The sequence below is a fragment of the Choristoneura fumiferana genome, chromosome 9 (assembly GCF_025370935.1).
Source record: "Choristoneura fumiferana chromosome 9, NRCan_CFum_1, whole genome shotgun sequence".
NCBI lineage: Eukaryota > Metazoa > Arthropoda > Insecta > Lepidoptera > Tortricidae > Choristoneura > Choristoneura fumiferana.
Genome location: NC_133480.1, coordinates 11,887,392 through 11,902,530, shown reverse-complemented (window position 1 = coordinate 11,902,530; position 15,139 = coordinate 11,887,392). Strand labels below are relative to the sequence as shown.

The window sequence follows — 15,139 nt, the reverse complement described above, 5'->3', positions numbered from 1 at the left end:
CCGTTTTTGCATTTAAATGTATAGTTTATCAGTTGATTGATTATGCTATTCTAATTTCTTTTCGATTTTTTAACACCTGGATGCCAAACGCCTTATTAGAAAGACCCGCCCGAGACCTTCCTACACTAACACATGTAATGATAGTGGTCAATTACATTGCGCGCCCTGTAACAGGACCTTTAAAACAAAGTTTGGTTTTGCCAGCCATATTCAGGCACATAATAAGCAAACCTAAAGGTTCGCCGCTGTCGGAGGGCATCATCATCATCATCATCAATTTCTTTTCAAATTCAATTCCAATAAGATTCGCCAGTAAGCTTGCCGCTGATCGCGTTTTCATACAAACGTTGTCAGCTGCTAATTTACAAACAGCATGCGGTTCGAAACGAAACTGTAACTATAACGGGAGCAGCCATTTCGATGGTAATAATTAGTTTCTATTGCCATTAAATTAAACAATATATTAAATTGAAATAAAACACTAAAATCATTGTGATTTTTGTGAGATTTCGTATGAGATATAAAAATAAAATAAAAATTCTGTTAATATATTTTTAGCAAACAAAAATTATTTTTAAGTGTTGCAATTGCAATAGCCTTTGACGAAATTTTCTATCTACAATGCTGCAATTTTCGTTTTGATCCAGTGTGTTGTTTGTAAATAAGAAGCTGACTACTTACGTTTGTATGGAGACGCGAGCGTCCAGGGGACTCGTAACAAATAAAGGTAAATACATATGTTTCATTGACTTATTTTGTATTTCTTTAACGGTGAGTTGTACCAAGTTACTACAAAAATAGCAATAAAGAACACCGACCATTTTGTCATTTTTGACATACGTGTACTTAAAGGTTTTCTAACAAATTTTGACGACCGGTTGGCCTAGACTAGTGGTTAAAAAACCTGACTACGAAGCTTGAGGTCCCGGGTTCGATTCCCGGCCGGGACAAACATTCGTAAATGTTTGTTCTCGGGTCTTTCTTGGATGTTTAATATGTCGTTTTACATTTTCGTGATTTTCACTCATAGTCAAAATACCACAAACAGGACTTATTACGCTAAAACACACGAGTAATATTTACCTCGACGTTTCGACCACATTACAGTGGCCGTGATTGGGTAGTAGACACTCGTGACCACGGCTTGTGGTATTTTGACTATATGACAAAGTCAAAGTCAGTCAAAATATCTTTATTCAATTTAGGCCATAACAAGCACTTATGAATGTCAAAAAAAATCTACCACCGGTTCGGAAAAACCTCTGCTGAGAAGAATCCGGCAAGAAACTCAACGAGGTATATATTTTTTTTTTAAAACATATTTACAATATTATTAAATGATATGTATACATCACAAGTATTTAACACAACTTTATTTTTAACACAGTAGGTTCGCTATTTGAAGGGATCGCTAATGCGGATCGGAATTATTTCCAAATATCCCTGTCCATGATATAATCATTAACTTTATAATACGCCTTTGATATCAATTGTCTTCTTGACAATAGATCTGAATTTTTTATCCGTTTCATTTGTAATATTTTTTGGAATTTTATTATAAAAACGTATGCAATTTCCCAGAAAAGACTTTTTGGTTTTAGCCAGTCTGTAAGATGGAACTTTAAGCTTCCCTGTGTTTCTAGTAGCCTTTGGCTTATCGACGTTAGTGGGAAAATCACATATGTTCTTCCTAACATACATGATTATTTCAAAAACATAAAGCGACGGCAGGGTTAGGATATCTGTTTCCTTAAAAAAAGATCTTAAAGATTCACGCATTTTAATAATATGTATGTATTTTATCTATATACAAAAATATGTTTATCCATTGCCTAGTATCCATAGTACAAGTTTTGCTTATTAGAACGAAAATATACTGAGCGGCATAAAATTTGGCCTACTCTACATACAAAATTTGCTGTTACTGCATACAATTGAGGGTCACATTTTTTTGCCGCTCAGTATATTAACGAGTCACTCAAAGGGCTATATGGAGAGGGCTATGCTCGGGGTTTCTCTGCGGGATAGAATCAGAAATGATGATATCCGCAGTAGAACAGGTTACCGACATAGCCCGAAGAATTTCAAAACTGAAGCGGCAGTTAGCGGGGCACATTGCCCGCAGGACTGATGGCCGGTGGGGTAAGAAGGTTCTCGAATGGTGTCCGCGGACTGGAAGACGAGCTATCGGTAGGCCTCCAACAAGATGGAGTGACGACTTGGTTAAGATCGCGGGATCGCGGTGGATGCGGAAAGCACATGACCGGTCTGAGTAGAGAGAATTGGGGGAGACCTATGTCCAGCAGTGGACGTCTTTCGACTGACATGCAAAAAAATATTTCCGACTTTGTAAAAGAAACGTTAATATCCTCAAGCAAGAAACTTACCAGCTAAGTATCCCATGTTTACACCAACCGTTTGGCTGAAAATTTGTGTTGCATATTTCACCTTCATTTTGGGAATTTTATCTGGCGTGCAGTGGTTTTCAGTCAGTTTTTTAATTATTCTGATACCTTTATATGTTGGATTGTTTTTATGTAACTGAATAATATGTGGCGTTATCTGGGAAAAGGTACCTTGTTGTCGGTATTGAATCTACATACATTTAGCTATCGAACCATGTAAGAAACATGCATGTAGGTTTAATAGATATTTAAAAAAAAAATGTTGAAGCTCAAAAGCCAGAAAAGGTGATTATGAGAAAATTGAATTCAAACTTATACACCCAATAAAAGTATGTTATTGTTGGAAGTTACATAGATGACATGCTATTTGAGGAGTAGATTGTACGGGCTTTCAGGTTTCAAGAACAATTTTGTAATTGGACAACGGTTTTTCTATAGTTTACCTTGCCAAAGTGCATAAAGTAAAAAAAAAAAGGTTGATGGATTTTTTAATTTTTTTTCTATTTATCTATATCTATATATTTCCATTGGATTTTATCGAAGGAAAAAATATTATGCGTAATTGGACACTAAATAAGAACTACTCCGTTTTGAATTAACGTTGTTTATTATATAAAAAAAAATACTTTAACAAAAATAACTTTGTTGTTTACAAATGTAATTAAACAGTCAAAATCATCAAACTTTTATATTTAGTACGCTAAAACATAGCCAAATGAGACCAAATGAACTCAACAAATCTTAAAAAACTAGTTTTTTCAATCTCAAAATTCAAGGTAAAGTTTAGTAAAAAGTTGGTACAATCACTATATATTTTCTAAAAGGTACCTTATCGTCGGTGGTAAAATATTTAGTGATTATGAAGTGATATCATTTGAAAACGACTAATAACTTACGATTAATTTTAATAGTCTTAATTTAAGAACACTGTAGTATTAAAACTCTTACCAAAAACCTATAATTTTGTCTCAACACACTAAATGATTAACGTATTTGAAAAGGTACCTTATTGTCGGTCGTAAAATGTTTAGTGACATAGTTAAGAATAAAATCTAAAAAATGCTTTTGATTTGTAGTTGTAACTATTAATCGTTATTATTATTACTATAAATCAACCTCTAAAGACCAGCAGGTGGTAGGACCTTGTGCAAGGTCCGCCCGGATTGCTACCACCATCTTGCTCGCTAATCCTGCCGTGAATAGCAGTGCTTGCATTGTTGTGTTTCGGCGTGGAGAGTAAGACAGCCGGTGAAATTACTGGCATTTGAAGTATCCCATCTTAGGCCTCTAGGTTGGCAACGCATCTGCAATCCCCCTGGTGTTGCAGGTGTCTAAGGGCGGTCGTAATCTCTTACCATCAGGTGACCCACTTGCTCGTTTGCTATCCAGTCGAATAAAAAAAAGACAAATTGGCGTAAATCGTCAATAAGGGCCTTATCACACTAGCGATTCGCGGGAGAGTTGAAAGCGAGGCAAGCGAGGCGCTGCAAGTGTATAACGATTTCGCCGCAAGCGCGCAACGTTGTCGCTGCTGCGAGCGCATGGCGAGTTCGCTGCTATAGTAGACTTTCGTATAATAAATAGGGCGTCTTCGGCGCTAACGCAGCGAACTCGCAGCGACATCGTTGCACGCTCGCGGCGATATCGTTTCATGCTCGCGGTGAAATCGTTACGCGCTCGAAGCGAACTCGCTGCGCGCTCACCTCGCTTTCAACTCGCCCGCAAATCGCTAGTGTAATAAGGGCCTAACTGGCTACCGCTTAAGGGTGGCCAGTTATTTATGATTTACCTTACTCTAATTAAACGCATTTTATGATGATTCTTGACGTTTTTTACGCGCCGACAAGCACCGCAATGGGACCGCGTGGGAACTAATGCCCAAGCTCTCTCATTCTGAGAGGAGGCCTGTGCCCAGCAGTGGGACGTATAGGCTAGGATGATGATGATGATGATGACGCGCCGACAAAGTACCGACGTCCGACACGTCTTCCAAACCGATACCGAGCGCACAGAAAGCATTCAAAAGCGGCACCGACAATAAGGTACCTTTCTTACTAAACTTTAAGGGATGTTTTAACTCATAAAAAATCGATTTAAAAACTTGTGTCTCTGTCAAATTAAAATTTAGACCCTGTTTATTAATATAGAGTAAAAAAAGAAAAAATGATTTTTTTCGACATTTTACTTCAAGCGCGATTATCTCGGAAACTAGAACCGACAACAAGGTACCTTTTACCAGATAACGCCACATATTGAATTGAGGTTTCTAATATCGGTTTTTTCTCAACTGAATATATTGCGCGAGAAACACTTCCAAAGTGGTAAAATGTGTAACTTCTATAATAAGAGAATGATAAAAGTAAAAAAAATATATGATGTACATTACCATGCAAACTGCCATCGAAAATTGGTTTGAACGAGACTAGTAATTACTTTTTTTTTAATACGTCATAAATCGTAAAGTAAAGGAAACTTTTATATTATGTTACTTGCTGCTACGGAACCCTTCATGGGCGAGTCCGACACGCACTTGGCCGCTTTTTTTTCCTATGCCATCGAGTGGACGCTGCCTCTGCGTCTGCCTAGGGTCGAGGCAGGCCTTTACTTTAGTCGATACACTGCTGTAAACGGATGGTGTGTCATAGCGCTAAACTCTCCAGCAATGTTGCACGTTTAAGTTTCATTGCTGTCTATTTATTTAAAGACATTTTTGATATAAAATGAAGGCAAAATTAATAAGGCATATATGACCACCAAAGAAAAAAAGGCGTAAGAACTATCTTTGTTCTGAAATAACAAAGAAGAAATTAAAGAACGAAGTGCCCATAAGGGTGGCAGCTTTTCCTCGTTGACTAATAAAAATAATAAAAGAAGACAAAGTTAAGTTAAAAGTTAAGAATAAAGTTAGTTAGTCTGCCAAAACGCTCGAATATTCACCCACATCGTAGTGGTCAACATTGCAATACCTACTTAACTACAATCGAAACCTAACACGTTTTTACAGCATGTTATTTGCAGGGATGTGAATTGGCGCAATGAGTACCTACCTATAATTGTCGCTTAACAATTGTTACAGTGCTTATTTACTTGTATATTATTATGTAACTTTATAAATAACTGAAATTAAGTGGATTTTAACTAACTCTGAAATTACAGGATCGTTTGCTCTCCTGACAATTGCCAGATTGTTCTATGTGACGACGTGGGGCTGACACTAAAGCTAGCTGATAGACTGGTGAAGCGAGGAGCTAGGACCCTACATCTGCATTCCACAGCTTCTGACTCGCGCTTTAGCCTTGCACTCAAGTACTAATAATAAATATTTTACTAACAATAAATATCTACCTTTTCACATGAGAACGAAAAATCGTAAATCATAACCATAATAACATTTTTTACACAGGTCATGGCAAAAACTTCAGAAGACATTTCCAATAATAAAACCGCATTTAATATGCTAAATAAAAGTCTGGAAATGGGCCCCGTAGAGGGAATATTTATATTGATTACCTGCGGCGGCACTCACCAGAAAAGACACGTTTACCAGTCTCTGGTTGCGAACCTGGACGCGGCCTCAAGAAAATTATGTTCATCACTTAAGTATGCTTTCGTCCTGGACTAATTTATAAAGATAACTTTGTGATGTGAGTAATTATTTTTTGCTCAAATTTCAGATATTTTGCAGTAATAAATTCCGACACCTCTGTTGGAGAACAAATACCTATGCCTCACACGTTCAATAGACCGACTACCAGCAATGTTGCTTTCCGCACCAACGCTAACAAAGGTAAATAAAAGCATTTCTCGGGCAGCAATAATCACGATGCCTCTTGACACAAGTAAGACAACGATCTCTGCGATAAAAATAATTTACGACAGCACGCAAACCGCCATTCATTTATGATGCCTATCGCCTTGTTGTTTATAAATATGTGTACCTAACTAATATCATTGCTTGTCACTATTAAGTTACGTTGTAAAAGTGCAGGAATCAGGATTTATATACGTATCTAATTGTGCTGTGAAACGAAAGATTTGAGATTCTAGTTTAGCTTGTTAAGTAGATATGATTTTTGAACGATCCCATGCCTGACTCACGTGCTTTTTTATTATTTTATTAGGTTGATGCCAGCGGGCAATCGTCACGCCCAGTCAATTACCGCGAACTCATAGACGTGATAGAGCAAGGTTTACGATCGTCTCAACCTGTGCTTTTAGCTCATCTTCTGGCAAAGGAAATGAGTTCACTTTTACATCAAATACTTACAGCGGCCGGTGGGTACAGTATAGCGTTTGCAAAATTTTTGATTTACTATGTAACCTCAGACCTCAAATATTTTATCAAACTTTTCCTTCCAGCGATAAAAGTATCATTGAAAGATAACACTGAAAATGCCACTTTGCAAGACCTAGGCATGCATATTGATAATGCATGTATTGTATCCTCCTTATTGAGGGCCACGCATAATATACAAATCGATGAGAAACAAGTACCTTTTCTGACTATACAGAGGTAAGTATTTAGTGGCATTAACAATTTTAGGTTTAAATAATATAATAATAAATGACGTTCTTAATGTTTTATTATAGAATACGAGATATGGAAAATAAATTAAAAGAATCCAACTACTCGCCTAAAAAAGGTCTAGATGCGATATTCTCGTATGTTGATCCCGATGAACTACTGGCCACGGCTGATATGGTGCCATTGCGTACTCAATACAATAACAGTGAACAGGTAGGTTAACGACTTAAATAACAATGGCATAATTTACTAATTAATTCATGTTTTAAGTTGTACCTATAACTGATAAATATTTTCTTGTAGAGAGACGACGAGTTTGATGCTAAGCAAACGTTACTCTGCATATTACCGGGCCTCGAAGGCCACCATGGCCGCTTCCGCTTAATGTGTGAGCGGTTGAAACTGCCAGCGATTGTGCTGCAGCCAGGTGTCGACAATCCCAATGAGACAGTTCAAGAGATGACTGAGAGGTTTGCTAGGGTACGTTGCAGCTGAAAACGTGTTGATAAACCTGATCATACACTTGTAACAGAACATGAGCATTATGCCGTTTTTAAATTTGAAGAACTGAATAACGAACCGAGCCAAGCAAAGAGCCAAACATTGCTACGAACATTTACACGATCATTCCATGGAACGGTCCGGTAAATGCTCGTCAAAAATTTTATTATTGTTTGACGGATACTTGGCAAAAAGCTCTCAGCAAATTTTACGTCGTTTGGCGTGAATACTCGCGTCAACGCTCGCTAGAATGTTCGCTAAAACGTTCCTGTTTATTTTGTGAGCTTTTACTTGTAATGTAACATTCGCTATAATGCGCATTACAAGTGATTTCTCATGTAGACGGTGCGAGAATAGTCGTGCGAGTTTATACAATCAGAGATATTGACGGAAATGTACCTACCGCACGCAACGCGCGCGGTATTTCCCGCGCCATCTAAGTAAGACGGCTTGAATATTCTTGTGAAGAATTGTTTTAGTTTACGGTGTCTGCCATCTGTTGCTATGTCTGTAGGTACCACAAATCAATTCAACCCCAATTCAGTTTCTTTCAGTCATTAATTGATGCAGATGTTACTTTGCGGAAATTAACTATAGACTTTCATCAAAGAATACTATAATAGTTAGTATTACTATAATAGTATGTACCTACTTTACCTTGATACTCTGCAACCACGCACGCACGGCACGCGACACGCGACGTGTAGTCGCAGAGTAACAAAGTAAAATGTACAGGGATGGCACCTCAAATATTTAATAAAATTCCAGATTCTTTTAAAGAACTGAATTTGGCGCAATTTAAAAAAAATGTCATTGTTCCTAATACCTAAATAAATGTTATTATAGCGTCAATGAATTTTTAAGTGATGACAATTTATAATTATTAATATTGTTTTAATGTTATGATTTTGAATTTTGATGGACTGTTTTTAATTTATTTTTATAGTGTTTTGATTATTATTTTTTTTATATGACATATTTATATTGTTTTTTTTTTTTTTTCTTCGACTGATGTATGCAATTATAAAAGAAAAAAAAAATGAAATTTTGTACGCCATGTGGCAAAACATACAGGGCTCTATATTTTTTTATTTTATCATCTCTACATCTGTACCTATGTTTGACAAATAAACTATTCTTATTCTTATTCTTATTACATAGTTTCTTTCACCTAAACCATACCTAAACAAAATATTTATAAGAGGATTCATTATTATTAAATTATTATACTCTATTCTATATTCCAAAATTTACAGATTTATTTGACGAAGATCGCATCCAAGAGATTCTATCTCTTAGGGTACGAAATGGGTGTACCGATGGCTTTGGAGATGGCTTCGATATTGGAAGATAATGGTAAAAAAAGTTCATATTTTTCATATACATGTTGAAGGAATAAACCTAATTACATATTATGAAATCGATTTAAAAATAAAGGGTGATCAATCCAAATGGGTCAGTATGGAGAAGTCATAGAAACTATGAGAGTAGTAATATGGCTATATTGTAATGTTAGCAACTGTTTAGGGATAATATTTACTTAGGCACTTTTGATGAGATGTTCTTAAATTAGTGTTCGTGATTAAGTCAATCACAGATAATAGTATGTATAGGAGTAAAAAAATATACTATAATGTATTGTACATTGTATAAAACGCGTTTTTTATTGTGCAGGGATGACCGGCACAGTGTTCTGTTTGGGCGGTGGGCCGGAGGAGCTGGAGCTGCAGCTGCGTGTGGCGACAGCGAGCGAATCCTCGTCCTCGGAGCAGGCGCTGCAGGACGCGGTGGTGCGTCACATGTGCGCGCTCATGGGCGGCGGCGGCTCCGCGCAGCTCGAGGCCGCGCTGCGCGACGCGTCCAGCTGGCGCGAGAAGGTGGAGGCGAGCGTGCGCGCGCTGCGCGGCCGCGTGGCGCACTCGTCGCAGTACGCGCGCGCGCTCATCGAGGCGGCGTACGCGCGCGTGACGCAGGCGCGGCAGCACGCGCGGGCGCAGGCGCAGCGCGAGCCGCGCGCGCTGCAGTCGCGCGTGGTGCTGCTGCGCTCCCCGCCGCCCGCCGCCGCCGCCGCCGCCGCCGCCGCGCCCGCCGCCGCCCCGCACCCGCTGCAGCGCTACTCGCGGCAAACTCTCCGAGTGCACGACCTGCGCGCGCCGCTCACGCGCTGTACCGACGACTTGCGCGTCGCCGCCTTCATCAACCAAAACCTCGATCAACAAATATTAGAAAAGTTCCAAAACAAAATCTTATTAGATACTTACATCGAAAATCCTGTTGAGTTCATGGCCTCACAAGAGAGTCAAAAGTAATAATCATACGTTCTGTACAAGAAGAGCATAAAACGAGCCATTTTACCTGAGACGTTCATATTCGAGTACGAAGAGGGTAGATAGACAAATCGAGGGGAAAATGAGATCATGCTCGAGTTTTACTCTGCTTTTAACTTCGATTGCGTTTAAATTAAATAGCAACATTGGGTACAATTGTTCACTTACTAGGTACCTTTTATTAATCATTCATTGCCATGTATATTATTTTTTTCAAACATCCAAGGAAATGTCGTCCTTATCTTTGTGATAATATAACGCCCAGTACGTCTTTGTATAGCACTTATTGAAGATTCGTTCTAGTTTCAAATTAGAGGATGGTAATGGAATTTCATACAATATTGCTGACCATGGTCAGCAAAGAGATTGTCTTATGTGTCAGTGGGTTTTATTTCTTTTCCTTAAAAATGTCCGTAAAAGTTGACATTATTCTTTACATATCAGAAGGTGAAGTGCATAGTTTATGGTCAGCGAAAAATTAAAAAGTTAAAAAGATTGCAGGCGCGCTAGCTCGAAAATAATGAATTAGCGCGCCTGCAATCAGTCACTTTTTTTTTAAAGTTCAAAAGGCCATGGTAATGTTGGCACAAGTCGTATACAGCCAAGTCTATTGGCCGGTATCAGATATTTTGTTGGAACTCCGGACTTACTCTATTGGGTCTGAAATAGCTTGTGGTGTTTTCGGTGGAAAAATACACCTGCAGTTTATTTTTAATGAAAAAAGACGGGAAAGCATAAGAAAAATATTCGAATAAAATTAAATTTTATAATATATTTTGAGAAAAAGTTTATTCTATTTCAGAATTATTCACCATTTTTGAGAAAAGCTTTATATTAGTCTCGGCTGGAATAGCAGTTGCTGGCTTCGTATTAGTTAAACGGACTCGCAAGCTCGTCCGTTTAATACTCAAACTCAGCCAGCAATTGCCTACTTCCAGGCCACGACAATAATCTACTATTATTGGTTATCATATCATATAAGAAAAACATAGTTCGTGAATGTGTATTTACTTTTAAATCTCTTATTTGCCTAGATTAAATCAGGTATTCAATATAATAAACAAGGATTGACATTTATTGTTAATAATTTATTAAAATAACCAATTAATAAGGTATCATCATTTTTAGGGTTCCGTACCTACCTAAAAAAGGAAAACGGAACCCTTATAGGATCACTTTGTTGTCCGTCTCTGTGTCGATCAGTCTGTCAAGACCTTTTTCTCGGGAACGCATGGAGGAATCAAGTTGAAATTAACACCTAATACTTATGCATGCGGCCCTTGAAGCTGTAAAAAAATAAAGCTACTACATTAGCGCAATCAAAAGATACGACCATTTGAGCCTTATTTTTCATACATTTCGCATTAGAATCAAAACCTATAGGGCACTTCCCGTAGACCTAGAATCATGAAATTCTGTAAGACTTCCGATCTTACAGCATAAGTAAAGGAAAAAAAAAACGAAAATCGCTAATTTATTGCTCCATCACAAATAAAATATATTTTTTTGATTACAAACTTATTTCGTTCGAAAGCGATGGTTTATTTCGACACTGCGTTGATCAAGGCGGCGTAGTGACTACGGTGCACGGGGCCCGAGTTCGAATCCTAGATAAAAAAAATGTTTTTGTTTATTTATTTTTCTCTTTCCATTGTATTAAATATTTTCTATTTTATATATTAAAAATAAAATGTAAAAAAATTGAGACCAATAAAATATTTTGTATTTTTTGTATAGGTATATTAGAGGAAACAACAATCGAATAAAACGGGAAAAATTCTCGAGACTATTTACATACAAATTTGTACGGAGCCCTCAGTGCGCGAGTCCGACTCGCACTTGACCGATTTTTTAATAAATAAAATTATCTCAAGATTTGGCTCAAGCTCACAAAAAAAATAGCTAAAAAATACAATACAATGCAAATATCCTTTATTGATCACTAAAAGCAGTACAGTAATATTTAATGCTCGAATTTTACACTGCCTTTCACTTCGATTACGAAGAGATGAAATAACAACAGTGGAAACATGGTTCACTTATTAGGTACCTTTTAATTTTCATGCATTGTTAATATAATCATAAATATTTCGTTTTATTGATTTATTTTGATTTATTTGATTGATTTTTAGTTTTATATAAATTAAAAATTATTAAAAAAATGTATAAAAGCTTTTTGTTTGTCTTTTTTTTGTTAGAGGAAGTTTACCTTATGCACTAAAGCCTAAAAAGTCATTTAATGTCGCCTAGATCCAGCATAAATAGGATATTTATTTCTATTTAAGATCATGAGAAATGGAAAGTCTCTTCTTCATTTTTGTTTAATTAGTACGTAATTAGTGTTGAGGTGAATTAATTACAATAAATGGTGTTGATATGAAAAGATGTTTAGATTTGTTTTTTTATGTCCACGGAAACCCTTATTCCGCCGTATTGATCGCACATTCATTGAATTTTGAGTCCAGCGGTTAAAAAGAATGCTCGTATGCATTATGTTCTATTTAAAAACCATATGGATTGTAATTTGTTAAGTGATATAAATTAATGGGCTGCAGTGCTACGTATCGTTTTAAAAACATAACGATACAAGTGTTGTTTTGGTGAATAGAGTATAGATTTTAACAAAATATTGTCATATACATATGTAATGTATGTTCTTATATTAGTATTCGTGATTAAATAGCTACATCACAGATAAAGTATAGGAGCATAAATAGTACATACATTACTACCGAGGCCGGGAAAAAGCAATTCGTGGATGAGTAGAGTTTGACGGACGAAGCGTAGCTAACTGAACAAACATGAACTAACGATGAACAAACGATGGGGCAGCAGCGGGGGAAAAAAATGGGGTGGTCAACTTTACTAGCATACTTTGCTCACCCGCGACCAAAAAGTTGCGCGCGTTGGTTGTGGGTGAGCAAAGTAAGTAATTGTTTATAGTTCATTGATATGATTCAATAAATTATAGTTTCTGCAAACAAAGTTAACAAAAGAAAGCGATCGTGGCCAGAGTAGAAAAAATTACTAAAGAGGCCAGGATAGCCAGAGAAGAAAATGTAATCCTTGTCGAAGATGGAACTACAATTTAAGTATTAACTGTGTTAAAATAATTGAAATTCAACCCGTGAAATACTTGTTATTGAGTAGTAGCTCCAGTTCAATATCTCAAAAACGGCTGAACCGATTTTGATAAAACATGTCTAAGAACTATCGCTAGAAAACCTGCTTTCAATTAAAAAACCGCATTCAAATCGGTCCACCCGTTTAAGAGCTACGGTGCCAAAGACAGACAGACACACATACAAACACACAGACACACATAGCGGTCAAACTTATAACACCCCTCTTTTTGCGTCGGGGGTTAATAAGAATTAGATTTTCAAGTGCAAAATGCACGAGTTACTACTAAATACATCCAAATTACCATAGGTGTCCCTACAATATTTGAAAAGTTCCCTCGATTGCCTTAGGATCCAATCATCAAATCCTGATTTATACGAACGAAAAAAAAAATTCAAATCGGTTCACAAATAACGGAATTCTGAGGTAAAACCATTTAAAAAAATACAACCGAATTGATAACCTCCTCCTTTTTTTGAAGTCGGTTAATAAGGACACGCTCCAGGTTTTTAAACTGGTTTCAATAAACATATCATACAAGACCTTGTTACACGTGAACTAAATAATTTAGAATTCAGATTCATGCAAATGGAAAGAAATATTGAATTGCTGTTAAATGAGCATTAATTAAGGCGAATATGTTTTAAAGCATTTATTTAAAAGCACGCTGTTGCTGCGTCTTTGTGTAAAACTTTGTGTAAAAGTTCCTATAAATTGATTTAACATAAGGTTTGAAATAAGAAATGTGAGTTAAGTATAAACGTTTTGTATACTTTTAACTAACGGCACTCATTGATAATTTTTATGTAATAGATATAATGTAATACGAGTAGTAATAAATAGTAATACCTAGGTCTCACAGGGACGGCATCACATTTATCTGTCGCAAAATTTATCAATGTGTTGTGAATGACATAGGCCCTTGATGTCGTCTATTTCAGAAATAGCTTACTTAAATTGCATTTTTTTTAACAGTGGCCGTAGTGGATAAAACCGGACAAGAGCGTGTCGGACACGCCCAAAATAGGGTTCCGTAACCATTTCGAAAAACTTAAGTACTTAATATTTTTCGAAGAATTTCGTATTTTATACAGAATCTTCCAAGTTTAGGTATATTTTATACCTTAGGCTGGTATTAACTCATAAACTACTAATAATTCTCAAGAAAACTTAGCCGTTATAGTTTTCCTTGAAAGTTCGATATACTTAATACCATCCTGATTTTTTTCAAAGTTTTCCACCCACCGGTTTAGATTTTAGAGGGGGGGGGCGCTCAATTTTAATTAAAATTTGCACTTTTAAGTTAAATATTTCGCAAACACATCACTGAATCGAAAAATCGTCTTAGCAAACCCCTAATGGTTTTAGAATTCCAATCCAACGATACCCCACACTATAAGGTTTGGATGAGAAAAAAAATCACCCCCAGTTTACGTCTATGGGAGGTACCTACCCTAAAAAAATTTTTTTGGTTTTTTTATTGTACCATTTTGTCGGCATAGTTTACATTTATATCCGTGCAAAAATACAGCTTTCTAGCATTGATAGTCCCTGAGCAAAGGCGCGGACGGACGGACGGACGGACAGACAGACAGACAGACGGACATGGCGAAACTATAATTACCATTTTGGCTCCGGAACCCTAAAAAAGAACACGGTTAAAAACTAACGTATGTATAGCATGTATGTATGTATGTAAACTCTTTATTGTACATGATTTCCCGCAAAATTAGCCTAAGTTAATTTAGTATAAAGTATCTAGTAATATTTTTTTATCTAAGCGTTGTCGGTGTCGGGGGACCGCTAAGGTTAACATGAAACTTAATATGTTGTATTTTTTAAAGTATTAACCTTAGCGGTCCCCCGACACCGACAACGCTTAGATAAAAAAATATTACTAGATACTTTATACTAAATTAACTTAGGCTAATTTTGCGGGAAATCAGCATAGTCCCCGCGGGATAGAGATAAACGAATTCTTCGCAGATGAAGTCGCGGGCAACAGCCACAGCTAAGTAGCGCATAATTATTTTTTACTTTTTAATTGTCTTTTCAAGCAGCGTTTTTTTCGGGCGTTTTTATTTTTATTTTTACTGGCGTTTTTTTAAGTCGGGGGTTTTTTAAATTTTAAATTTAAGTTTTTATTTCATGTTTTTTAAACTTTGATATATATATTTTTAAAGTGTACTAGTGTGTTGGATATCCTGGCTGCAGCATCAGCTCATCTTGTTGCCACCATTGCATTGTATGTAGAATCA

At 36.7% G+C, this 15,139-nt stretch overlaps 1 protein-coding gene across 1 annotated transcript; it reads left to right on the top strand.

Annotated features, from left to right (window-relative positions):
* Positions 1-6,877: 6,877 nt before the first annotated feature.
* On the top strand, positions 6,878-11,364 carry LOC141431295 (uncharacterized). The gene is made up of 5 exons (XM_074092413.1): positions 6,878-6,918; positions 6,996-7,143; positions 7,234-7,410; positions 8,688-8,787; positions 9,106-11,364. The coding sequence occupies exons 2-5, from the start codon at positions 7,006-7,008 to the stop codon at positions 9,738-9,740; spliced, it is 1,050 nt and encodes a 349-aa protein (XP_073948514.1). The 5' UTR covers positions 6,878-6,918; positions 6,996-7,005; the 3' UTR covers positions 9,741-11,364.
* Positions 11,365-15,139: the final 3,775 nt, after the last annotated feature.